We start from the raw sequence: 24,945 nt of genomic DNA, 5'->3' as shown, positions 1-24,945 counted from the left end.
GATTAATTTCTTTCTATTTTTAGTAGAGATGGGGTCTCGCTCTTGCTCAGGTTGGTTTCGAACTCCTGAGCTCAAACAATCCGCCCGCCTCGGCCTCCCACAGTGCTAGGATTACAGGCGTGAGCCACCGCACCCGGCCTGACTGACTGTATATTAATGAGCCTCGAGTCCCTTTTAGGATCAGAATGTTCCCTGAGTCCCTGCCCAGCCTCCAGCAGCCAGAGCAGATGGGCAGAGCCAGCTCTGGAAAGGTTACTTCCTAGCTCCCTCGTCACGATCTTGATGATGGTGAAAACCCGTTCACTTCTTTGCCTCCTTGTCTGATAAATGGCCTCCATATGTCCTAACTGCAGCTCCAGGGACTAGCTCCAGAACATGCTGGAAGGAGGGCTTGGCTCTCAGCCATGAACTTTATAAATTATGGGCATCTCGTCCACCCATCCATCCTTTCAGCCTATACTTGAGAGCACCAGCTCTGTATCGCGTCCATACATACAGTCTGCTGGGATAGAGACAGGTGATCGGGAGGCTGCAATGAAGTGTGACATGTGCTGCGACAGGGTCATCTGGGGCACTTTGTAGGGGACCTGATTCAGTCTGTGAGGAGAGCTCACAAAGGAAGTTCCACCTTAAGGCCAAGACTTGAAAGATAAGCAGACCTAGCCAGTACAGTGGGGAGGAGGAGGCAGGGAGTATATACCTAAGAGAAGCAAGCGCATGGAGATTTTATAATAGAAACTGCAGGGTTCAAGTGAGCATCTGAAAACAGTCAAGTCTGGCTTATTGTCGAGTGTGAGGCAGGAGGTGAGAGCTGAGGCAGAAGAGGAAAGCAAGGACTGGATCTTATAGCAACATTAAAGCACCTTTGCAAGGTGCAAGGGGGACAGGCGAAACAAACGTGTGAGACAAACTCCGTCGGCCCAGTTGGAGAGGTGGCGGAAGATGAGGGGCGGTCAGGGCACCTGGAGTTGGATTTGGGGTTCAGGAGTCTCACAGCTGTAAGCAAGATGCCCACCACCCCCAACTCCACCTCTTCCTACTAATTCAGGTCACGTGAGCCACCCGGGCTTCTCTGGAGAGGAAGGTGGTTTTCTTGAAAACAGCCTCAGTGGGCCTCCCCAGCCCCACCATCCTGTAGTCCTCTCTCTGTCCTGAGAACATCCCTGCCTTCTTCTTCAATGAAGCACTTGGTGACTGTCCCCACCCCTGTCTTCTCAAGGCTGGACAGGCTCAGGTCTTACAAATCATGCTGGCGCTTCCTAATACATCCAGCCATCCTGCCCTTCTAGAACCACTCGGGTTGTTCCCTGTGGGACCCAGGCCCAGCCTGCACAATCCTGGGTGCCTCAAGGGCCTCCATCTGGATGCCCACCCCACATGTGCCAGCATGGACTTCCTAAAAGCCACCCCCAGTTAATCGGCCACCTGCTGCTGAGGATAAGCTGGCTCTTGCAAGCCAGGAGCCACCTCCCCTCCCCCAGGACTTTCAGCTGTTCTCTGACGGCCCCTCCAGGGGTTCAGCAGGCAAAGTGCAGGACGAGAGCTCCCTGGCTGTGACTCTTTCCTGAGATAGTACGGAGACCTGTCACAGGAAAGGACAGCCATGCACCTGCCACAGATTGTTCACAGTTCACTAAGAGCCATGAAAAAAAGCAGTTATTTGCAGTATTAATTAAAGGAAAAGGGGGCAGGGCAAACCGGAATATCGAACAAGGCCTTGGCTGTGAATGCCAGGCAACGGGGAAGTTTTTGTAATGGGTGTGACAGCCGGAGCCTCCCATTGGCCTTGGGGACACTGACTTTGCAATGATTTAATCACTGCTGGGGCCTGGCTGCTGGTGGTGCGATAGCCCCTAACATTGGGCCTCGAAAAAGAATCAGCAAAGGTCCTCACAGCCTATGACTTTGAAGAGGGCTGTAGGTAGAAGCCAGGGGGTCTCAGTAAAATAATAGCCATCTAATTTGGAGACACTGAGTTTGTCCCAGTTCCATCAAAGGAGCCCAGAGCATGCAGGGCCGAGCGCCTTGGAATGAATCTGGGTTCTCTCTCGGTTACTCACAAGCTCTGTGACCCTGGACAAGTAACTTCAGTGCCCAGAGCCAGCATCCCAGGGTTGATGTGGAGAGTTAGGGGAACTGGGGTGCAGGTTTGACACTTAGCGAATGCTGTTCCTGGACGTGAGGCCCAGCCTGGTTTTTCTTGTGTCTCCTCCAGGCCTCGACCATGGGAGGGGCCAGGGAGACAGACTCAGGTATGGTCGTGGCTTTGTCTATCTCTGTGCTTCCTGCCTCTTGCTCACCTGGCCCGGAGCCCACAGCAGGTGGGTTGTGTAGGAGTGAAGGGGCCATGCCTGACCGTGGGCTGGGGCTGGCTGGTCGGTCCTGCTCCTGTGTTACTGTGGCTTCCCACCCAGCCTGGCCTGGCCCTGGGAGTCTCGACCTGGGTCCATCCACACTTCTATGACTGCCCTGCAGAGGGCTCTGGGGGTCTCTCTCACAGACCCCACTGGCTCCAGGAGTGTCTTGGTGGCATAGCAGCCTGGGCCATCATATCATACACCCTGGAAATGTGGTCATCAGCTCGCAATTCTGACCCTACAAACCAACCTTCCACTCCAACCACACAGAACCTTCTGTTCTCCCAACCTCACCACACTTCTGCATCTTTGCCCAGACTGCGTTCACCACCTGAACGTTGTCCCCAACCCTGCATTCTCATCCTGGCACACGCAGATCGTCACACTCTGATAAGCATCAGAAACATGGCTTGAGCTCCTACTGTGTGCAGTAAGGGGTGGGGGCATGGTGAGGGTTCCAAGAGACAGAGGTTCTGGCCAGAGAGATGACCTGCAAGTTCTTCCAAACCACAACTGCCCCCTCCAACACACACACACACACACACACACAAACACACACGCACATGCACACTCACGCCACCCTCCTGACCTCAGTTCACGCTTCCCTCTGCTTGTTCTCCTTCCCCTGTCATTTTGTGGCCAAATTAGCCTCCACTCTCAGACCTTAGCTCAGATGCCGCTGCCTCCAGGGAGCCCTTGCTTGGAGTCCTCCCGCACCGGTGTGGACCTCCCTCGGGACACTCACAAAGTTTGTTTGAATTCTGGTTGGCCCTGTGTCCTTGGGCCTCAGTTTCCCCATCTGTAAAATGGATTATAGTAACACCTAACTCCTGGCGTAACTGGACAGAGTCAACAGTACACTACCCAGCTTGTACTGACTGCTGACCAAAGCAACTTTTACCACCAGCTGCAGCAGGGCATTCATCTCTGGACCCTCGGCACGGAGCACAGGGCTGAATACATAATTGGTGTCAAATACTTGTTTGGGGGATGGATGGATGAATGGGTGGATGGAGAAATGGAAAACTCAGGTGTGTTTCCAAAATATGAGACGATCTTTGCTAGTCTCCCATGGCAGCGGGGGGTGGAGGGTGAGGGGGAAAGAAACTAACCCTGTTGTCCACGTAGCAACATCCGTACTCAACATCCACAAGTCTCATGTGAGCCTCACAGTAGGAAGAATGAGGAAGTGCCTGTTCTGAGAGGTCGAGCCAGTGGATCACTGTCACACAGTGTATAAGAAATAGTCAGGACTTTGACAGTTTCCTTGATACCTGGAAGGAGGGGAAGGGCTTGCTCCAGGCCTGGGCTGCCCTCAGTCTTAGACTGGAAACTCCTAGGGGACAGGAGGAAGCTGTAGGCAGGGCGGGGCCACCTACCCAGGGCCCTATATAAACTGCCCTGCTGAGAACCTGGCTTTTGGGAATACAAGGACACAGGAAAGTCCGGGCAGTGGGGAGGCCTTGGGGGCTCCCTGCGGGGGCCAGGTGGGGGGCTCTCCAAGCACCCTTCCTTCCCCAGCTCCGCCAGTGCTGTCCTCAGACGCCTCTACGAACAGAAGGAGTTAACTCCGGGCTTAACTTCCTGGAGGAGCCTGAAGCTTTTACTTCTTGGTCTCCCCCCCATTCCCCCCTCCCTTCCTGATCTTTACTCCTCCCGCAGGTCCCTCCTCCTCGCTCTCACCTCCTGGACTCCAAAAACACTCCGACTGCCAGAGTGGGTCAATGGTTAACGCTCTGTGGGCTTTAAATAAGCCTGCCCCGGCTACCTGCCGGCTGGGCTGCATCTTCGGTCCTTGCGTTCCCCGGCTCCTGCAGGCGGTGGCTCTGGCAGCCCTCGTTGGCCCGCACGATGGCCACCTGTTGGCAGGCCCTGTGGGCCTATCGCTTCTACCTGATCGTGTTCTTGCTGCCCATTTTCCTGCTGCCTTTGCCTATCCTCGTCCCCCAGAAGGTAAGGACCTGGTGTTCTGGGCACAGATAACTAGGGGGACTAGGAGGGGGACTGTCTGGGCCAGGGTTGGGCATCCTTAGGACCCAGCATAACCTTCCTCATCCCCGCTGCCCTGGAAGTGAGGCTACAACCTCCTGGTCCTCCTGAGGGCTGGGAGTTAAGAGGTCAAAGGGGGCTCTTGCTTGACACCCAGTAGTAAGAGCCCAATGTGACTTGCTTAGTTGCACTTGAAACCTACTGCCTTGGGGAAGGCAGTTCCGTAAAGGAGATGGGGGGTGGCAGGTGGAGTTGATCTGCCCCACAGGGTGGGCACACCCAGCCCTGGACTGCGCTCCGTGGGGGATGAGAGGAGCTGGCTGCGGGGAGGGGAGGGCAAGGCAAGGTTTGGAGAGGGATAGGGGAGTGGGAGAAAGCTGGCTTTGGGCAGTTTGTGTCTGTAAGAGTGTAAACAGAAAGAGAATGAGTTCACCTGTGACCTCAGGGGCTAAGTCTTCCGAGGAGGAGGGGTGGGAATGGGAAAGGGGGACCCCTGCCAGTGGGCAGCGCAGAAACTATGCCCTGGGTGGAGGGGGAGCTGGGCCCAGCCAGGTGTCACTGCCCCTTCCCCTGCCCGAGAAGAAATCATAACTTCGTCTCTCATTTATTTGAGGCCCTGCTGCCTGCCCTGAACTAGGCACCCAGTAATCCGTTCCCCCATCTTAAGAGGCAGGTCTGACTGTTCCATTTTACAGAAGGGGAAAGTGAGGTTAAGTCATTTACCCAAACTCCTAGAGCAGATCCCGGTTTCGTGGAGCTTGACTTAGACACTTTGGGGCCTCCCTCTATAAGAGAAAGAACACAAAATTATGTATCTGAAATTAACCTGGGGCTTTGGAAAGGGTCTAGGAAGAGGGCCCTGAAGCTCCAGCGTCACAGTAAGCCTGTCTCTGGCAAGTCACAGAGCTGGGAAGTGGCAAAGCTGTGTGTGTGTTCTGGCTCCAAAGCCTGTTGCCTCCTGAAGGCAGAAACAGAGTCGTGGCCCTGGACCCACCCCGCTTCCCTAAGAACTACCCGTCGAGTCATTTTCTTCCTTTTGTCACAGATGCGGAAATCAAAGCAGACTTTTTTGTTCATGGTGTCCCAAAAAGGTGAGGGACTGGGGTTGGTAGTGGCACAGCCCCTGGGCCCCTGACACCTGGTGAGTGACAAGGCCTGGCTGAACTTTGAGATGACCTTCATCTCAGGCTAAAGCCACTGGCATCTCTGTGCTGGGGACCCATCAGAAGGGTTTTCAGACAGGTTGGAGCAAGTGTATTAACACCAGGAGAGAAGCCAGACAGAGACTGTGATTTCCACTGTCCCCTGCCCCCCACTGGGGAATCACGGCCCGGAAAGATTCAGTAACTTGCCCAAGTCCCACGGGAACACCTGGATCTGTGCTGGAAGCCATCTTGGTGGGAGTGGGATGTGTTAGGAGCCCACGTCTTTTCCTCTACGTTGTCTGGCCCTGCAGCCTGCCTCTGGCCCCCAGACACAACCCCATCCTGACTCCCGTCCTGTGTGTGAGAGGCCAGCCCCTCTCCAGGACTTTGCTTCTGCAATTATCCTCTCTCTCTCCTGCATGATCAATTCTTCCCTCTCTGCCTTCTCTCTCCCATCCACATATGGAAACAAGGACCCTCCTTCAGTTCTGCATGCCCTTCAGATACTGCCTTCTTTGCACGCGTGCGCACGCACTCTCTTGCTCTCTCTCTCTCTCTCTCATTCATACAACATAAAGCTTCAAGACGTTGTCTACACCACAAATGCACTTCTCCCCTTAGACGGCTCCCCTCCCCATAACTCGGATCCCCATCTACGTGCATGTGACCAAACCCCTGTCCCACCTCCCACCTCCCTCAACCCCCAGCAGCAACTGTCACAGTCTGTCACCCCCTCTTTGCCATGCTGTCTTTTCTTGGCTTTGGTGACACCTTCTCCTGGTTTTCCTCCCACCTTTCCTGGCTCCTCCATCTAACTTTGAAAGTTGAGGTCTTCCAGGGCCCTTCCTGCCCCTGGGGGACCTTATGCTGTCTCTGTAACCCCAGCCCTAACCTCCAAACTTGTGTTATCCAACAAACACTGGCCACCTCCTGCCAGGAATATTTTCTTTCTACGCAGCGTCCGCATTCCCACGTCCTAATCAACACTCCTACCGCCCGTCGTCTCCAGTTGGCTCTTCCACTGTTACTCACCGAGAAATGCTTCCACTGTCTACCTCGTTGCGCTAGCCCAAACCTCAGAGTCATCCTTGGTTTCCCTCTTTCCTCCCTTTCCACGTGCACTCGCAGGTCCCGTTCACTCGCTCTCCCCAGAGTACTTGAAAGGAGTCAGTCCCCACCCCTCCACTGTCTCCCCGCTGCCATTCCCCACCTGTCCCCCCTGCCAAGACCATGCTTCACCCAACAGCCATGCACAGTCATGTCACCACACTGGCTTCCTGTCAAGCTTAGAATAAAACTCAAACCTCTCAGAGCAGCCACAGGTCCCCAAAGCTCCGCCCCAGACCCCTCGGACTCCATGCCGCCGTATGCCCCACCTCTCACTCAGTCCTCACCGGCTGTCCTTCTGCTCTCCAGATTGCCCGTCCCCTGCCGGGACTGTCCCAGACGCCCCCTTCTCATTCTTTAGGCTTCAGCTGAAATCTACCTCCTCAGCAAAGCCTTCTCTGACCAACCCCCGTCATTCTTTGCTACATAGCCCTGTTATTTTATTTATAGGACATGCGCTGTCTGAAATTAAGTGTTTACTTACTTTCTACTTCTCTGACTTTCTACACTAGAATGCAGGCTCCACAAGGGTAGGAACTTATGTCTTTTTCCATGCAAAATCCCCAGTGCCCGGCACAAAGTAGATGCTCAAAAAATACTTGCTGAATAAAGAAAGGAAGGATGGAAGGAATATGGGCAAAGACGACCCTGTCCTGCATCCCTGTTGAATCTCTGCTCTCTGTGATGAATCTCCAAGCTTAGCTCCATGGCGCTGGCCCCCAAAGAGGGAAGGGGAAGCCCCAGAGTAGGCTCAGGTCTGTGTCTGTGATAACAGTATTGACATCTATTGAGTATATTTTATGTGCTGGGCATTGTGCCAAGCACTTCAAAGCATTAGCTCACTTATTTCTTACAAAAGCCTGTGTGGTACCATGAGGTTACTACTACCATCTCCATTTTACAGACATATAAACTGAGGCCCAGAGTGGGGAAGTAATTTGCTTAAACTCCCAGCTAGAAAAAAGTTTTTAGCCTGGAACCTGGTCTCGGGGTCTCTGCCTGAGGCTGTCTGGGGAGGCAGGTGGTGTCCTGTTGTGACCCACCTCTCAGGCCATCTTCTTGTCCCTCCAGCCATCAGCCAGCACTTCCGCCATGCTTCAGTCCAGGATGCCTGCTAAGTCCTTTCTCTGTGCCAGGAGTTACTGGAAAGGAGTACAGATGTTCTGTCCTCAAGTTGCTTACAGTCTAGAGGAAGAGACAGTATTTGTGCCAACACAGTGGTGTAGCCAGAAGCCTGCAAAGATCAGAGGAGGGAGAAAATTCTTCCAGTTGAGTCAAGAGAGAATCTGAAGCAGGTGGCATTCGAGTTGAGCCTTGAAGGCTGGGTGAGATTTCAACATTCAGAGGCATCAGCAGAACAGGTGAAGGGAAGCACAGGAGGAAAGGTGTAGAGGCCAGAAACAGTAGGGTATGTTGGAGGGATGGCAGCAGAACCCCTGAAATGCTAGTCGCTCTCTGGCGGTCCCAGCAATTGGGGGCCAGTAGGGCCTGAAGTCTTCTCACTGCCCCCCGCCCTCATCCCTGCAGCCAGACATCAAAGAAGCACCATCGGTGTGCCGGAAACCTTACATCCATCCATTCATTCACTTATGAGTGAACACAGAGCTCGGTGCTGTGCGGCAGGTACTGTCTATGTGTGTTGGGGAGAGGATTTGAGGGAGCTTGCTCTCCTGGGGGTGGGCGGCGCGGAGACGCACAAAAACCATGCACTGTGCACGCCGTGCACACAGTACAGCAGGCTGTGACTATGGCTTGGGAAGGGGCTGCTGTAGATGGGGTGGTCAGGGAAGGCCACCTGAGGAGGGTTATTTACCTGGGACCAGAATGGCAAAGTCACTCAATGACCAGTCAGCCAAGCACAGCTCTGGGTGAACCGCCATCCAGGCAGAACACTCAGCAAGCGCAGAGGCCTGAGGACAGGGGTGAGCTTAGCAAAGTGAAGGGATAGACGAGGCCAGTGTGGCTTCAGGGGCCTGAGTGAGAACAAGATTGCCTAAGTCAAGTTCGGAGATGAGGGGAGAGGTCAGCCCATGTCAGCCCAACAAGGCCGGGGGGAGGAGCGGGGATTTTACGCTGTGGGTATTGAGGGGTAAATAACTTGCTCAGGGATCAAACAGCTAGTTAAGTTAGAGTCAAACTGCAGATGCCTCCTGCCAACCAAAGGGACCACCAGTAAAAACAGTCTCCCAATGGCTCAATGGGAGCTCAGATGAAATCAATATTGTATTTGTTGTAAGAACAGAAGGCAGCATTTCTTGATCTGAATTAACTGCACTCCTAACATAAAAGAACATTATGTGTACATGCACTTTAACATCCGTGTAATTAAAATACCCTAGTGCAAGCTATTCCTGAACCCCAAAGGCAGAGGAGGACTCAGATGATTCACTGTACACGAGGACGGTACAAGGGATTTGGACCTCTGTTCTGGAGCCCACCTCTGTCCTTCTTGGCTCTCAGTTGAGATAGCAGAGTCCAGCCAACAAAACAGGGATTTTGAAAACAGATGTGGGTTCAAGTCCTTTCTGCAGCGTTTACAGCCATGTGACCTGCCCAAGCCTCTCCACACCCTTTGTCTCCAAGGGGCTCTTATAGAGACGAGGTAACCCACATACATGGAGCGCCGGGAACCCCGAGCTCGGGGCGCACGTGATCCCTTAGCCCCCTGCCTCTCGCAGGAATTCCTAGGCCCCTGGAAAACACAGGCTAGCCTTGGGCACTGTGTTGATGTCTCCATAGCTCTGTTCAAACAGACGGTTGTCCTCCCAAGGGCCTCAGACATTCCCACCCACCCCCCCGCGAATCAGGATGGCATGTCTGGTCGCCCACCAGAGCGGTGAGCCGTGTCCCTAAGTGTAGCCGCGAGCAGCGCCTGGGGCTGTGTGGAGTGGAGCTAGGTTTTCTAGCCTCTGGGGCTCCTGGAAGAAGGACTAGAAGAAGGAGCCAGCCTCAAAGGGCATTCCTGGGGTGGAGACAAGCTTCCCCAATTGGGACTTTGCCCCCAGATTACTAAATCATGCCCCCGCTTATCAGCACGTCCTAGGCGGAGCCCGGCAAAGGGAAAGTAAAGCAACGTCTTCAACAGCCAAGTTTCCTGGGCGTAATCCAGCAGGAGGCCCAGGGAATTGGACCCTCCAGCAGTGTGGGAGTCTCTCTGCACGGTCCTTCCGGCTTGTGGTTTGCACTTTGGTGGACGCAGGCCTGGCCCTGACCCAAACTGTGATGTCAGGACTCTTCCCCCAACTTTTGTTCTCTCCGACACTCAGAAATCCATTGTCTTGTTTTGGCCTCTTAGAACAGAAGATGATGCAACAAGGTCGTTCACATTAAGGTGTGCAAATACATGAAGATGACCCAAATGAGAACATGCAAGGGTAGGACGAGAGTCAGCCGCCGCCACCTGCGTTTGGCAGCACCTCAAAGGCAGGCGGGGGTGGGGGGAAGTTTTTGAGTGGACAAAAGGGCCTTCCAGTGTGCCCAGATTGCAGGCTGTTGGTGGAGGAAGCCGTAGGTGGCTCCCTAGAAGCCAGGCACCCTATGCAATTGGTCGGGGGAAGAGATTTGGCCTTTCTCGGGTTGGTCCTGAGTTGGAACTGGGAGTAGAGAGTGGGGGGCAAAAATTAGAGGAGTTGGCAGTCACTGAGCAATCCTGATCGTGTGGGACCCACGGCTACAGAGGTTGTGGTCTGGCTTCTGGACTGGTTGCTGAAGAAGTTGCAAGATATATTTTTATATATGGACTGGCCATTGTCCCCTCTGTATATTCAGTCCTCAAAGGTATCCAGGCATCTGCCTATTATTCCTGGACTAGATTTCATCCCCCCAGCACTTTTTTCATATTTTTATTAGGTTTGGGTTTTTTTATTTTTGAGACAAAATCTCACTGTATTGCCCAGGCAGGCCTTGAACTCCTGGGCTCAAGCAATTCTCTTGCCTCAGCCTCCCAAGTAACTGGAACCACAGGCACGAGGCCACTGCGCCTGGCACTTTTTCATATTTTAGTACGTCAGTATAACTGGTTTCTTTGTAGTCCTATTTATTTTATTTAGTGCATTTAAAAACATTATTCTAAGTCATTGGAAGCCTTTGTCAGGCTGCCATGGGGGTCCTGTTACAAAAAAAGTGTAAGAACCCCTAAATCAGGGGTTTCCCTAAGTATATACAAACACTTGTGCACATATTTTTTTAAATCACATGCGGCAGTATCAGTGGAATCTTTTAATAAAACCCCAGCCTGACCATGTCCCTCTCTGTGCTTAAAACCCTTCAAGGGCCTTCCCTTTCGCCTTTGCTTTCTGGATAAAGTTCTAGAGCCCTCTCAGGGCAGACAAGGCTCTTTCCAACATATACTCCTCCAAGAATGCATCTTGATCTTCTATACCTCATTCTGTTCCCTCTGTGCTTACTCCTCACCCCACCCCCTTTTGATCACTGATTGAACTCCTACTCATCCCTCAGCACCCGCTCAGTGTCCCCTCTCTGGATCAGCCCAGATAGGAGGCTCAGGGAAGGGCCCCTTCTCCACCGGGCTCCCATTTGTGTGGTCTCTCCCTTGCAGTGGTGCTTGGCAGGCTGCCACCTAGAGCCTCACCTTGTTCCCAAGGCACAAGAGCACCCACTGCCCACAGCATGTCCACTGGCCAGGGGTAGAGGGGCAGTAGGAGTGGCCCACTATGTGCCAGCCATCCCCACCCCTGGGTTAACCTTCAATCTCCAGGAGGAAGACTGTGATACCTTTGAAACCAGGCCGGGCCGGGCCAGTAACAGGCAGAGGCCGTGATGGCCCGCAGGCCCCACATCTGCCACACACCCAGGGTCCAGAGCCTGCCCTGCACTCCCTGGCACCTTATTTTCCACGTGTGCCTCGTGCATCCACCCTGGTTCCCCCAGCAGCCCAGGAACACATTACTCTCCCAGCTCCAACCCTGCCATCTGCCCACGGGGTTCAGTGCTTTAAAACTTATTCCTACATTGTCTCATCTTCCAGCCCTCTTCGCCTGTGCAGTAACCCAGCTAGGAGAGTCTTTCTCTTATTCCCATATGTAGATGAGGAAACTACATAAAGGAGGTAAGTGTGTATGCAGCTGGAAATGCTTGATGGTTCCTACCAAAAAAGCCGAGAGAGGTTAACTCACTTGCCCAAGGACACACAGCAATAAAGCCGGGCCTCGGCAGGCAGGTTCTCTGACGCCTGGCTGTGCTCTTTCCCTTGTAAGCAAGCTGCCAGCTGTAGAGTTTGGAAGCCCCTCGGAGGAGTGATCTCTTCCATCCTTTGCAGGCAGTCCACCCTCCAGGCCTGCCCACATGGGCACTCAGATCCCCTGAGGGCCAGAGCTGGGCCTGCCTCATGTCTGCGTCCCTAGGGCCCACATGCGTCCACTCTGCTGTACAGGTGCCAGGCACCCTGCTGGGGTGAGCAGAAACAGACCCGGACCCTGCTCCTGGACCTTGATCTGACAACAAAGATTGATGCTCTTGGTTTAGCTCATAAAACTAAATGTTTAATTACTGACTGTGATGAGTGCTATGCAGAAGACGTACAGGGGCTTAGGGTATGAAAAATGGGGACTATACCCCAGCCTGGAAGTCAGGGAGGCTTCCCTGAAAAAGGAATATTTGAGCTGAGATCTCAAGCTTGAATAGACATCAACTAGGCGAAGTCGGGAGAGAAGAGAGGTCCAGAGAGAGGAAATTATGTGCAAAGGCCCTGTGGCCAGAGGGAAGATGGAGTCTCTGAAGAACCTGAAGAGGGCGGGTGAGGCTGGAGCAGAGAGAGCAAGAAGGAGAGTGTTAAGATGTGAGGCACAGGCCAGATCCGAACTTAGGTTTCTGAGAGCAGTAGAAAGTCACTGAAGGGACATGAGCTGCTTTGAGGTAAGCAAGTGTGTTGGGGTAGAGGGGTGCAGCTTAAACAGATTTGTGCCTCCCGATCACTGGCTGCAGTAAGGAGATGGGATTTTAGGGGCAAGAGAGGATGCTGGGAGATGAATAAGGAGGCCTTTGCAGGAGTCCTGGTGACAGATGCTGGGGCTTGGACCAGGCTAGCGGTCCAGAGCTAGAGAGAAGTATACCAGAGCACTTGAGGGGTAGAACCAGCAGGGCCGGAGGCCTGGCCAGAGAGGGTATTTGCGGAATGAGTGGTTGGTGAACAGTAGGAGGCACAGGATCTGTCCCCAATGGGGTTCCAATTGCAGGGACTGCCTGGGGGGTGGAGAAGGGTAACTTCCTTGGGGGTGGAGGTGGCACCCGTGGGAAAGGAGGATTTACAAACCCAGGCCAGCACCAGCAAAAGAGTGACAGGCCAGAGACACAGAGGAGAAAAAGGCTTGGGCCCTGTCCTTAGGAGCTCATAACCAGAGACTGAGAGGAGAGTCAATGTTACTGCCAACTACAGAGCTGGGGAACAGCTACCTTGCTGGCCTGGAGAAGGAGGAGGTAGTGACTGAGGTATTGGCCACCAGGAGAAGATGCTTCCCTGCTGGTTTCAGAACTCCAGCACAGGCTGCCTCGGACAGCAGTGCAGGCTAAGCCTTGCACGACGCCATGTGTGAATGGTGCCCCTGGACTCATGCAGCGCAGCAGCCCTGGGGAGCTGCCAGTGGCTGGCGTGTAAGCCAGTTGGGTCCTATGTCATGGGCTGCCAGCTGAGCTTGGCCAACTTAAGTTCCATAGAGCTTGGCTGCAAGGCAGAGAGTACTATGGTGGCCTGGAAGGACAGGTCTGATCCCCAAAACGCCACTTCTAGAGCTGGGGATACTAACCGCGTAATCAGACACATTGTGGGCTCAAGGAGAAAGGGTCCCAAGTGCTCTGGCCTCAGGGAGTGCCCAACAGGCTGGCACCTGACCCAGGGGGCCTCTCAGAACACTGACAGCTGTCCAACCTCGAACCCAGACCCTCTAAGTTTCAACAAATGATGACGCAATGCTAGGCCTCCTTGAGTCTCAGTTTTGCCTTTCTCAGAATGTTGTTTTGAAATGCACAAAATAAAATGCATGGGATTACAATGGAGACCAATTATTTTGAAATACAGTTATAAAAATATAAAAAAATGAATTGCAATTCCAAAATATACGTACTTCCTTATTAGTGTAGTAAGCCAGATTTAGTGTTGGTAGAATAACTACCATAATTTCATGATAATGTTGGCTATAAACATTATGTTGAGATATATCCTGAAATAACTGCAGCAACTGATCTGGGCAGATCTCCAATATCTCATGGACACCATCAACTGGCTGAGACAAAGTCACCAGTAATACTGTTATGATTTTGTTGCCTATGTTCATAACCTTAGTTAAATGTTAGTGAATAGATGGAATAGTTTCCCCGTCTAACTTCATATACCCTCGGAATTCCATGCCCTTGTTAAGAACCCCATGATCCAGGACAAAGTCAGCAAGTCATGCTACAGCTTGACAGGCTGCCCATTGTGCACATAGGGCACAATGCCTGGGATGAGGACACAGGGCCAAAGACACCGGGGTTAGGGAAGGCTTCTGCATGGAGCTTTAAGACAGATTTTGGGTTTTGATCCAGAGAAGGATCTGGAGAAGGATCCGGCATACTTTTTTTTTTTTTTTTTTGAGACAGAGTCTTACTTCATTGCCCCGACTAGAGTGGCGTCAGCCTGGCTCACAGAAACCTCAGACTCCTGGGCTCAAACGATCCTCCTGCCTCAGCCTCCCAAGTAGCTGGGACTACAGGCATGCGCCACGACGCCCAGCTACTTTTTCTAATTCTAATAGAGACGGGATCTCACTCTTGCTCAGGCTGGTCTTGAACTCCTGAGCTCAAGCGATCCTCCCGCCTCAGCCTCCCAGAGTGCTAGGATTACAGGCCTGAGCCACCACACCTGGCCAGACCCAGCATACTTGTAAAGGGTGAGTGGACCATATATTAAACACACTGGAGCTCGAAGAGGCAGATTTGATTAACAACTCCCTTTGGAATGTGGAAATAGGGTCTCAAAAGTGAAGCAACTTGGCCAGGCACAGTGGCTCATGCCTGTAATCCCAGCACTTTGGGAGGCCGAAAGGGGAGGACTGCTTGAGGCCAGGATTTTGAGACTAGTCTGGGCAACACAGTGAGACCCTTTCTCTACGAAAAAAAAAAACAAAAACAAAGAAAGAAAGAAAGGAAAAATAGCCAGGCGTGATGGCATGCACTTGTACTCTTAGCTAGTTGGGGGGCTGAGAAAAAAATTAAATTAAAAATTTAAAAATGTGAAGCAACTTGACAGAGCCAGGCAGCAGGAGGTGGCAGGCTCTGAGGAAGACAGTTCTGTTTCGATTCAGAGCTCATACCCCCTCTCCCCACAGTGGTCACAGGGAGCCCAAGACTGAGGACACCCTCAAATGCAAGGGGTTGAGCTGAGTGTAGAAGGTGAAAGCCGGAAAGGAGACGGCCTGGCTTCTCCACCGACTATTTGTGTGGCTCTGAGACATTTATGCAATGTATTTGCACCTTTCTTTTTTCATCAGTGAAATGGGGACAATAGTCATTACCTCACAGAGCAACCAAATGCAATGAAAGAAAGCACTGGAAGCACATAGGGCACAATGCCTGGCATGGAGTAGTCCTTAAGATCCCTCCACGGAGCTTTCTTCTTGAATCAGCAGAGTGATTCCACCCCAGCCCCCCTCCTTGTCTCTGGTCAGAGAGTTCTGGGTGGGCAGGGTGGGGGACACCAGGGTCCAGAGGGGCTGGCCTGCCCTTAGCCCGAGGGGAGGGTAGCTGGCCATTCGATCATTGCAGCTGAGGAAACACCGGCATCAGCAGAATCCTGCGGGGGTGGGGGCGGGGGTGGGTCTCTGGTTGAGGGTAAAGGTGGCCCCACCTCTGGGGCTGATGAGTTTATGTCCAGGGTGAGGAGAAGGGCCAGAGCTTTCGTGGAAAGAGAGCTTGGCGTCAGACAGAGTTGGCGGGGCCGTGTGCGGTTGTGCAGGCTGCGCACTGGACGAACCCAGGGGCCCCATTTACGTAGAGGACAAGGGGAATGCTCTTGGGTAGCGCTTGGAGTTACACAATCCAGATCCCTTACCTGAGTTCCAGCCAGGCTCTGCCACTCCCTTGTTCTGCAACCTTGAGCAAGCCACTTACCCTCTGAGCCCATCTGTAAGGTGGGACCACCGCACCCACCTTAATGGCTGTTACGTTTTCATGTGACAAAAATGGATAGCAGTAAGAATTGCTCTATAAACAGCAGCTTCCTCTTCCCCCAGGCCACTCCCTGCTCCTACCGCAGGGGACTCTTAGGGAACTTTAGGGTACTGCGGGTGTGAAGTACTAAGGGGTGAGCCCAGCCTGCACCAGGTGGAGAGAACAAGAAGGGCAGGGCAATTGGGACAGGTAAGGGCCACCAGCCTCACTGTCCAGCTAGCCCCAGCGAGCAGCCCCTTCCTTTGGCAAACGAAGAGCAGGCAGGCACCAGCCCTTGGAGAGCCTCAGATGCGGATGCAGGAGCCTCTCTCCTGGAGGCCTCCTGGCTAATCATTCCCCAGCCCTGGGAGAGGCTCTGTCAAGGAGGGTGGGCCTCCATTCCTGCCCAGGTCCCCTCCCAGGCCTGAGGCTCCTCTAGGCTTGGGGGCCTCATGAGGAAAAAGGGCGCTTTGGAGCAAAGACTCACAAGGCTATGACTCGAGGTTGCCCCGCAATCCCCTGCTCAAGACTGGGATGCAGGACACTTTCGCACAGTTTACAATGTAAATGGTGCCTTGGAGTTGTGTCATCAGCAGCCACACCAGGATCGCTGGGAAAGAGACTCTCCACCGTTCCCAAAGCTTTTCAGTGATTCATTCATTCAGGCAAGATTTGCTCCAAAACCTGCTGGGTCCTGAGTCTAAGGATCCAGATGCCACAAAACTGACTGTGTCCTCATGGAGCTCACCTGGTAGCAGACACTAAATAGCCATACAAATAGATACATTCTTACACGCTGTGGTAAGAGCCAGGGAGGGCCAGGGTGCTGGGCAGGGGTCCACACTGCCCGGGTCCCACTGCTTCCTCTGACAGCCCCCATCTCATCTCGGGATCCTCACCTGGGCCCTCTGCAAGCCCCTTGGGCTGGCCGGGGACTGATAGCCAACTGCAGACTCCCCTGCATGGCTGGTTTATAATGTCCAGGCTCTCCAAGGTCAAAGACAAGGTGGTGAGTGCCTTGCTTTGGTTTTTCTTTCCATTTTGAAAAGAGATCTTGGACTTGGGAATTGATGAGCGTGGGTTTAACAAGCTCTCTCCAGACTGTTACAAACGTCCTGGTTTCTCTGGAGGGCAGGAGGTGGCATGACTCTGGGACACAGCCTGCCCCTCTGACAGCCCTGCCCCTGACCTCCCGCCTGCAGGAGGCCTACTGCGCCTATGCCATCATCCTCATGGCGCTCTTCTGGTGCACCGAGGCTCTGCCCCTGGCCGTCACCGCACTCTTCCCCATCATCCTGTTCCCCATGATGGGCATCATGGACGCCTCTGAGGTGAGCCCCCATCCACAGCAGAAAGGGTTCCTGAGGGTGGGGTGTCTTCCCTTGGATCCTGGTGCCCAAGGAAACCTCATGACAGGCAGGGCGCATGGAAGAGGGGTCCCTGCCTCAGCTTGGAGAGAGCACAGAGGGAAAAGTCAGCTAGAAATGCCAAGTGCAGGCTGGTGTTGAGAGTGCATTCAAAGTGAGAGTGATTAGCCTCAGGCTGGGGAGGTGGAAGGCTTTAGGGTATTGCGGGTGTGACCTAGGACCCAGGAAAAGGGCCTTGAAGGCCAGCTAAAGAGCTCCTGTACTTCTAGTTCAGTGGCTCTTGGACTTGCATGAGCATGAGAATCACCTGGAGGGTTTTCACGGGCCCTGGGCCCTGCCCGGAGTTTCTGATTCAGGAGACCTGAGGTGGGGCCCACACAGCTCGTTCCTGACAAGTCCCAGGTGATGCTGAGGCATCAGGGACCACACTTTGAGAACTGCTACTCTGGTTTCTAGAAACAGCACTAGATTATCTATCTCCCAGTCTATGGCTTGAAACATGAATGGAATCAGGTTAGATTATCCCCCAATCATTCCTGAGCAGAGAAAGAGTGAGTTTGGCAAGAAGAGGGGAGCTTGGTCAATATTAAGTGGCAGATAATCCAAAGATTATTTCCATCAGGTTCCGAGAGCCCAGGGGAATGCCAGTTTGTGGGAATGTCAGTGACTGCGCCCCACACACCCAGAGGCACAAGGGGAGGCCCAGGGTCTTCCTGCCTCTCAGCCGTGTCCCTGCCTGCCAGGTCTGCATTGAGTACCTTTCAGACTCCAACGTCCTGTTTCTCGGGGGCCTGATGGTGGCCATCGCAGTCGAGCACTGGAACCTGCACAAACGCATCGCCCTCCGCGTGCTCCTCATCGTCGGGGTGCGGCCTGCCCTGTGAGTTCCCACAAGCCAGGGCGGGAGAACCTGGAGTGGGGTGACCTTCTGGGCATGCAGTCCCTGGAGGAAGGCTGGAGCCGCTGTGTGTCCGTCTGCCCACCCCTAGGCTGCTCCTGGGCTTCATGCTGGTCACTGCCTTCCTGTCCATGTGGATCAGCAACACGGCCACCACGGCCATGATGGTGCCCATTGCGCACGCTGTCCTGAAGCAGCTGCACAGCTCAAAAGCCAGCGGGGACCTCGAGGAGGGCAGAGAAAACCCCACCTTCGAGCTCCAGGAACAAAGTCCCCAGAAGGAGGTGACCAAGCCTGGTGAGAAAGACAAGACCAGACCCTGTCCCAACCCCTTGGTTCCTAAGGAGGACCAGAGGGGTGGTCTATTTTGAGGGGTGGTCATCTTGGACCCTTTGGGGAGAGAAGGAGGCAAGAGGTACAGGGACCAACTCATTCCAGTTTGTCTGGGACTTCCCATGTGCGGGGAATCCCCTCCGTCCTGGGACAACCAAGTGCTTGGTCGCCCCAGCAAGAAGAGGGCTGGAGTCCAGGTGGGCAGTCAGGGCTCTAGGCTCCATTCTTCCTGTGTGCTTTCAATACTCCTCTTCCCTTCTCTGTGCCTTGGTTTCCCTATCTCAAGAAAGGTTGGACCAGATGGTGTCTGAAGGTGGTCCTAGCCTGAGACTCCAGGGGTGCTGGGCCCACTCCAACCTGGACACAGCCTCTGTCCTCTTCCCAGCCCAGGTCTGGGCTGTTCATGAATAAAGTGCCCTGGAGGCCATGGAGCCAGCCCCCGCCACGTTCCCTGGAGCCTGCCCTCACCTCAGCTCTTTCTTGTTCCCAGATAACACAGAGGCCCTCCCTGTCCCACCTGCTCCTTCGGAGCCCACGGCACACCAAACGCAGGAGCAGATCCTCTTCACCCAGGGCATGAGCCTGTGTGTGTGCTACGCAGCCAGCATCGGGGGCATCGCCACGCTGACTGGCACCACGCCCAACCTGGTGCTACAAGGCCAGGTCAACTCGTGAGTGCCGAGGGGAGGGCATGCTGTGGGGTCTGCACTCTCGCCAGGAGGCGAATGGGGCTGGGAAGCGGCCGGGGCAAGGTCACACAGCAGCCCGCATCCCCCTCCAGGCTCTTCCCCCAAAACGGCAACGTGGTGAACTTTGCCTCTTGGTTTGGCTTTGCCTTCCCCACCATGATCATCTTGCTGCTGCTGGCCTGGCTGTGGCTGCAGGTCCTCTTCCTGGGCTTCAAGTAAGTGGCAACGTAGGTGAGAGAAGCCCAGGTCCCTGCCCCTACCTCTGGGAGCTTCTGGTTGGGTCAGAGGTGGAAAGTGACGCAATCACCACCTTTGTGAGAAGGCCCCTCCCTCCCAGGGCCCCTCTGCGCCCTTGGACTCCCATTCGAGGAAATTACTGGATGGAGAGTACTACCCCATTTAGCAGACAAGCCAACTGAGGCTTGAGGAGTGGAACACAGCTAGATTTGTCAGTGGCGGGATTGAAAACCAGGTCTCCTGATGCCCAGGCCAGGCCGCTTCCCATCATGCTCCACAGCCCTTTGACAAGTACTTAAAGAGCATGCACTGAGCGCGGTCAGTTCCTGGAGCACGCACTGAGCATGGTCAGTTCCCACAGCATGCGGGGCCCTGAGAGTACTAGAAGGCATTCGGCACAGTCCCTGTCCTTGTAGCCCATCTGATGGGTGATGATATGACGGGGGCCGTGACAGAAGGCAGCCTGGATGCTGTGGGAACCTAGAGGTTGGAGCGCCTAGTTTAGCCCAGAGTAGTGAGGATACCAGAAGGCCCCTGGGAGGAGATAATGCCTCAGCTGAATCTTGCAGAACCAGAAGTCAGCCAGGTAGAGATGGGGGTAAAGGCATTCCAAGCAGCAAGAACAGCTTACACAAAGCACAGAGGCAAGAAAGGACACGATGTGTTTGGGGGAACTCTAGTTCTGTGGGGCTGAAACACAAAGAGCAAAAAGCAGCATCAGGACACGAAGCTGGAGAAGCAGGCAGGGCGAGACTATGGAGGGTCTTCTGTGCTACATAAAGAGTTTGAACCTTGTTTTTAAGGCCAAGAAAAGTAAATAGGTTTCATTTCTACTTCCAACTCTGGGTTACTGTTTAGAGCTCTGAGTTGAAAATCGTGGGAGACCCTGCTAAGGCTCAGTTGGAATCAAGTCTGTGATTGATTAGTGATGTCTGCAGTGAGTACAGGATAGGAGTGGTGGTATTAGAGTGTTACTGTGAGTTGTAATTTGCTCTTCCTGCCCGGGCACTGGGGAACCACTGAAAGTTTTTAAGCATTGTTGCTGCACTTTGGAAAATGCAAATGCAAGGAGGGTGAATTAAGGTTGGGTGGGAGCTGGTACAAGGCAAGGTGGTAGTCAAAGAGATCATCACAGTGCCAGGAACCACAGGGAAGTCAAAGATTTGTGAAGTACAGTCTTTGCCCTTGAGGAACTCACAGTCCAGCAGAGAAGTTGGGATTTACCCAAGTGAAAAGTTATATGTCAACACAAGTTAAGTAAGCGGCACTTACTTACTAGGGAAGTGGGCTGCAGCCTCCTGTGCCTCTGAGGACAATGCAGGGGGTGCTCAGGCTGGCAGAGGATACCCAGAAGCAGGTAAAGGAGGGAAGAGAGGATTTCCTGAAAGGCTGCTGGAGGAGGAGAACTGCGGTTCAGGGCCAGAGGGGGCATGGCGTTGGGCTGCTAGATCCTCCTCATCCTGGGCGAGGGAGGGTTCCGTACCACAGAATGCTTGAAGGGAAGGGGCTCAGTGGGGCAGATACAGCAGGGGCTGACGAGCAAGGAGTATGCCCCCCACGAGTCTGCCACTCCTCCTCCAGACCCTGGGGGTGTCCAGGGCCTTAGTGCAGCGACTCTGCAATGCCCGCTGAGGGCCTCAATCTTTACATCGCGGGCACTCATGGGCACCTTGCTTCCTGCCTGGTGCCGGCCCCTCTTGAGTTGCCCTGCCTTTCTGCCTGCAGCTTCCGAAAGAACTTTGGCTTCGGGGGACCGGTGCAGGAGCAAAAGCAAGCCGCCTTGCGCGTCATCCAGACAGAGCACAAGCTGCTGGGCCCCATGACCTTTGCGGAAAAGGCTGTCACTGTGCTTTTTGTCCTCCTGGTGCTGCTCTGGTTCACCCGGGAGCCGGGCTTTTTCCGTGGCTGGGGCAACCTGATTTTTTCCAATGCCAAGGGCGAAAGGTGAGACTTGCCAGGGAAGAGAGGAGGACACACCTGGTGCTCACATGCTTGGGGAGGAGGGTAGGGAGCAGGGCCTCAGCGCAGAATAGGAGGTAACACTTTCGGGGGGCTCCCCAGGCATGTCTGTGGGAGGGGATCCTCTCCATCACCCTCTACCCTGCAGCCCTGAGCAGCCCTGAGCCACTAAGCCTGCCCTCCCTTCCCTACCCACAGCATGGTGTCTGATGGGACAGTGGCCATCTTCATCGGCATAATTTTGTTCATCGTGCCCTCCAAGTTCCCAGGGCTGACCCAGAACCCAGGTAAGCACCTGGGCTGGGGCAGGGAAGGGTCTCCAGCAGCTCCTGCCTTCAGGCATGTCATGTACCTTCGACCACACTTGGCAGGAGTAGACAAAGCCCAGAGATGTTGGAGTGACCTGCCAAGGGCGCAGGGTCTCAGGGACAAAGCTGGGATGTTGCGGAACTGAGGGTCCCCCTCCTGCATGCATTGAGCTCTGATAGGGGCCAACACAGGGAGCCGCCAAGTGGAGGGGTGGAAAGGCCTGTTTGCTCTTGGTGACCCTCCTTCTCTGCTTGAGGAACAGAAGAACCGGGGAAGCTGAAGGCCCCCCCTCCCCTCCTCAACTGGAAGACAGTGAATGAGAAGATGCCCTGGAACATTGTATTATTGCTGGGTGGTGGCTTTGCCCTGGCCAAGGGCAGCGAGGTGAGAGACCCCCAGCCCACTCCCCGGCCTGTTTGAGGGAGACCCCATGGCAGGGAAAGAGGGGGCCCTGCTTCTATCCCATAGAGGGGATAGAAGCAGGGGATAGAACCCCACCATTTAGGACACCCCCTCCCCCGCCGTGGGCAGAGCCTTTGCTGTAGCCACAAGGCTTAGGTTAGAGCCCTCTCTGAGGAAGGAGGAAGAAACACAAGCCCTAGGGATCTCTTCCTAGTGTGGCTTCTCTGCCGGGTGAGGCCTGTTCTCCATGATTAATCCCATCCCACCCCAGCCCCTCACCCACTGCCAGACAGAGTATGCGCAGTAGCTTCAGCAGCCAAGCAGCTGGCGTTGGGTTGACACGGTCTGCCAGCCGCAGCCACCAGGGGGCACCATGATCACAGCCCCAGCCAGGCTCTGGGGACCAACACATCTTTCCCAGAGCCTCCGCCCAAAAGAGAGAAATCCCTGAAACTGCACCCTGGGCCTCAGTGTTCCAGATAAGCCCATTCACTGCAGGGACAGGAGGCAGGAATTGGCACAGGGAACTCCTGGGTCTGTGGTACGTTCTTCCATTGACCGCCAAGCGCTGTGCCAGATCCAATCCCATCTCCCTGGGGCTTAGCCTGGCATCACAGACATGGGCAGGGCAAGACCTCGGAGCTCTTCTGACCCTACGGACTGCCCGCATCCTCCCTCAGCCTCCTCCCAGCCTCTGTCAGGGCCCTCCCCCATCTCTCCCCCCTGCCAGGAGCAAGATCCCCTCTGCCCCAACCCACTGAGCTGGAGGGGGCCGAGAGAGGGCTAAGGTTGTCCAGAGACTTCCTGAGAGAGATCGGGAAGTCAATAGTAAATGGGGTCAAAGGTTTTTACTGCCACCAAGCCCCAGGTTTCCCAAGAAGGCCCTTTGGTCCCCTCTCCTAGTTTCTCATCTGACCCTTCTCTCCACACCCAGCTGCTCTTCAAGGGCAGGAGAGGGGACCCCTTGGTCCTTGCTGGGTCCTGTCTTCCCTTCAGAGTTGCCTTTGACTCTGAAGACTAGGGAGGTGTGGGCAGGAGCAGGACCCTCCCAGAGCCTCCGCAGAGGACTCTGGGCCCAGACAGCCTCAATTCTCACATACCACCCTCCTCTGCCCACAGGAATCAGGCCTATCAAAGTGGCTGGGGAACAAGCTAACCCCACTGGAGAGTGTGCCGCCTCCTGCCATTGCCATCATCCTTTGCCTTCTGGTTGCTGCCTTCACCGAGTGTGCTAGCAATGTGGCCACCATCACACTCTTCCTGCCCATCCTGGCCTCCATGGTGAGCTGGCCCTGCAGAAACACCTCCTCCAGGCAGCCCTCCTGCCTGCCCCCACCAGGGGTTCTGCCTGCTGGGCAGAGGAACCTGTCTTTGCACCTCCTCTTCTCCTGGAGAGGACCCCTGAGCCTCCACCTTTATCTAGGCTCTTGAGCTGCCTTAGGCCCTGAGGCACTCTGGCCCCTGACTCACCCCACCCTTGTGACGTCATCTCTTGAGTATCCTGATGGGGCTTGCTGGTGGCCTCACCCACCTCCCCACCCCAGTCCCTGTTCTGGTCATTCCTGAGGTGACGGGGTGAAATTGCCCCAAAGCGTCCCCAGCCCCTTCTTCCCCGAGTGCGTTCCTGCTGCCTTTGATGACACCCCTGGAGCCCCTTTGAGATCCGTTTTATGGGCCCCTCCCCTCACCACACCCGACAAGGCCGGGCGGCACACTCATTCCCTCCAGAGAGGTCAAGGGGCCCTTCCCAGGTCACCCCGTGCTTCTGGCAGAAGTGGTGGGTTCATGACCAGAGAACGTGTTGGGGGCAGGGGTTGTCCCCCAGAGGCGGGAAGCAGGAGAATTGGGCCACGCCCCCCTCCAGGATGGGGCCCAGGGTCAGCTGTGCTCCCCTGTCTCCTACTCAGGCTCAGGCCATCTGCCTGCACCCTCTCTACGTCATGCTCCCCTGCACTCTGGCTTCCTCCCTGGCCTTCATGCTGCCTGTGGCCACCCCACCCAATGCCATCGTCTTCTCTTTTGGGGACCTCAAAGTGTCTGACATGGTGAGTGGCAGGGAGGTCCTTCTTCCTGCTCTGTCTTTCCAGCTTGGTAGCTTAAAGCCGCTGAGATTCTCAGAGTGGAGAGTGGGCCCCATCTAGGGTGAGTATACAGTTGGGGAGGTGGGGACATGATCCCCCAGTTGTAGCATCTTCAGGCCCTGCCAGTCCCGGCCATGTGAGAGGGAGGGAAGGAGGTGAGGAACGTGGGGAAGGCTCTGAGGTGCCAGCCACCCACACTCAGGGAGAACAAAGCCCAGGGCCCTGGAAGCTCATGGGGAACGTCCCTTTCTTCCTGTTAGCACAGGGAGGAAAGCAGGGGCAAAGGCATTGGCTAGTGCTGCAAGTTGGACCAGAGGGAGGACTACCCAGGGGGCGTATTGCTAATGGGAGGGCTCCCCGAACACCTGAGGGATGGGAGCTGGCCCAGCTCAGCCTCTGACTCTCCTCACGCCAGGCCCGGGCGGGATTCCTGCTCAACATCATTGGGGTGCTGGTCATCGAACTGGCCATCAACAGCTGGAGCTTCTCCATCTTCAATCTGGACACCTTCCCCTCCTGGGCCCACTCCAACACCACAACCCACTGCCCAAACGACCTGGCCAACTCCACCACGCCTGGCCCCTAGACTGGAGCATGGCCTGGCGAGGCACGGGAAGACCGCCCTGCTCCCATTGCTCCAAGCTGGGAGGGGACACCCCCAGCTCCAAGCTCTGGGCCAAATGCTTAGAGAAAGGCACATATAATGTCTTGTGTGTCTGTGAGGAAGGTGTGTATGCGCAGTCTCCTGTGTGTCAGAGGAAAATATGTGTGTGCATGTGTATGTATGCATGTATGTGAGTATGGTGCGAGGATGTCTGGGGGGTTTGTGCGCGTGCACACGATCCTAGGCGTGTATGCTTCACAGTGCACATGTGCGTGTTCACACACGATACAACACGTCCTGTCTTGTGCCCGAGGTCTTTGTCTTCCC

The 24,945-nt window shown here is 54.7% G+C and overlaps 1 protein-coding gene across 1 annotated transcript; it reads left to right on the top strand.

Moving 5' to 3' along the window:
- Positions 1-4,147: 4,147 nt before the first annotated feature.
- On the top strand, positions 4,148-24,686 carry SLC13A2 (solute carrier family 13 (sodium-dependent dicarboxylate transporter), member 2). The gene is made up of 12 exons (XM_012648269.1): positions 4,148-4,310; positions 16,942-17,070; positions 17,850-17,986; positions 18,096-18,301; positions 18,828-19,008; positions 19,119-19,241; positions 20,989-21,207; positions 21,421-21,509; positions 21,794-21,915; positions 23,053-23,214; positions 23,841-23,978; positions 24,430-24,686. The coding sequence occupies exons 1-12, from the start codon at positions 4,209-4,211 to the stop codon at positions 24,598-24,600; spliced, it is 1,779 nt and encodes a 592-aa protein (XP_012503723.1). The 5' UTR covers positions 4,148-4,208; the 3' UTR covers positions 24,601-24,686.
- Positions 24,687-24,945: the final 259 nt, after the last annotated feature.

This window comes from Propithecus coquereli, unplaced genomic scaffold (assembly GCF_000956105.1).
Source record: "Propithecus coquereli isolate 6110/MARCELLA unplaced genomic scaffold, Pcoq_1.0 Scaffold281, whole genome shotgun sequence".
NCBI lineage: Eukaryota > Metazoa > Chordata > Mammalia > Primates > Indriidae > Propithecus > Propithecus coquereli.
Note: the sequence above shows the minus strand (reverse complement) of the source record. Positions and strands in the feature narration are given on the sequence as shown.

Coding starts and splice junctions, on each gene's coding strand:
- SLC13A2 (XM_012648269.1), top strand. CDS start 4,209: ATGGCCACCTGTTGGCAGGCCCTGTGGGCCTATCGCTTCTACCTGATC. Junction 17,071..17,849: donor GCATCATGGACGCCTCTGAG/GTGAGCCCCCAT, acceptor CCTGCCTGCCAG/GTCTGCATTGAGTACCTTTC. Junction 18,302..18,827: donor GAAGGAGGTGACCAAGCCTG/GTGAGAAAGACA, acceptor TCTTGTTCCCAG/ATAACACAGAGGCCCTCCCT.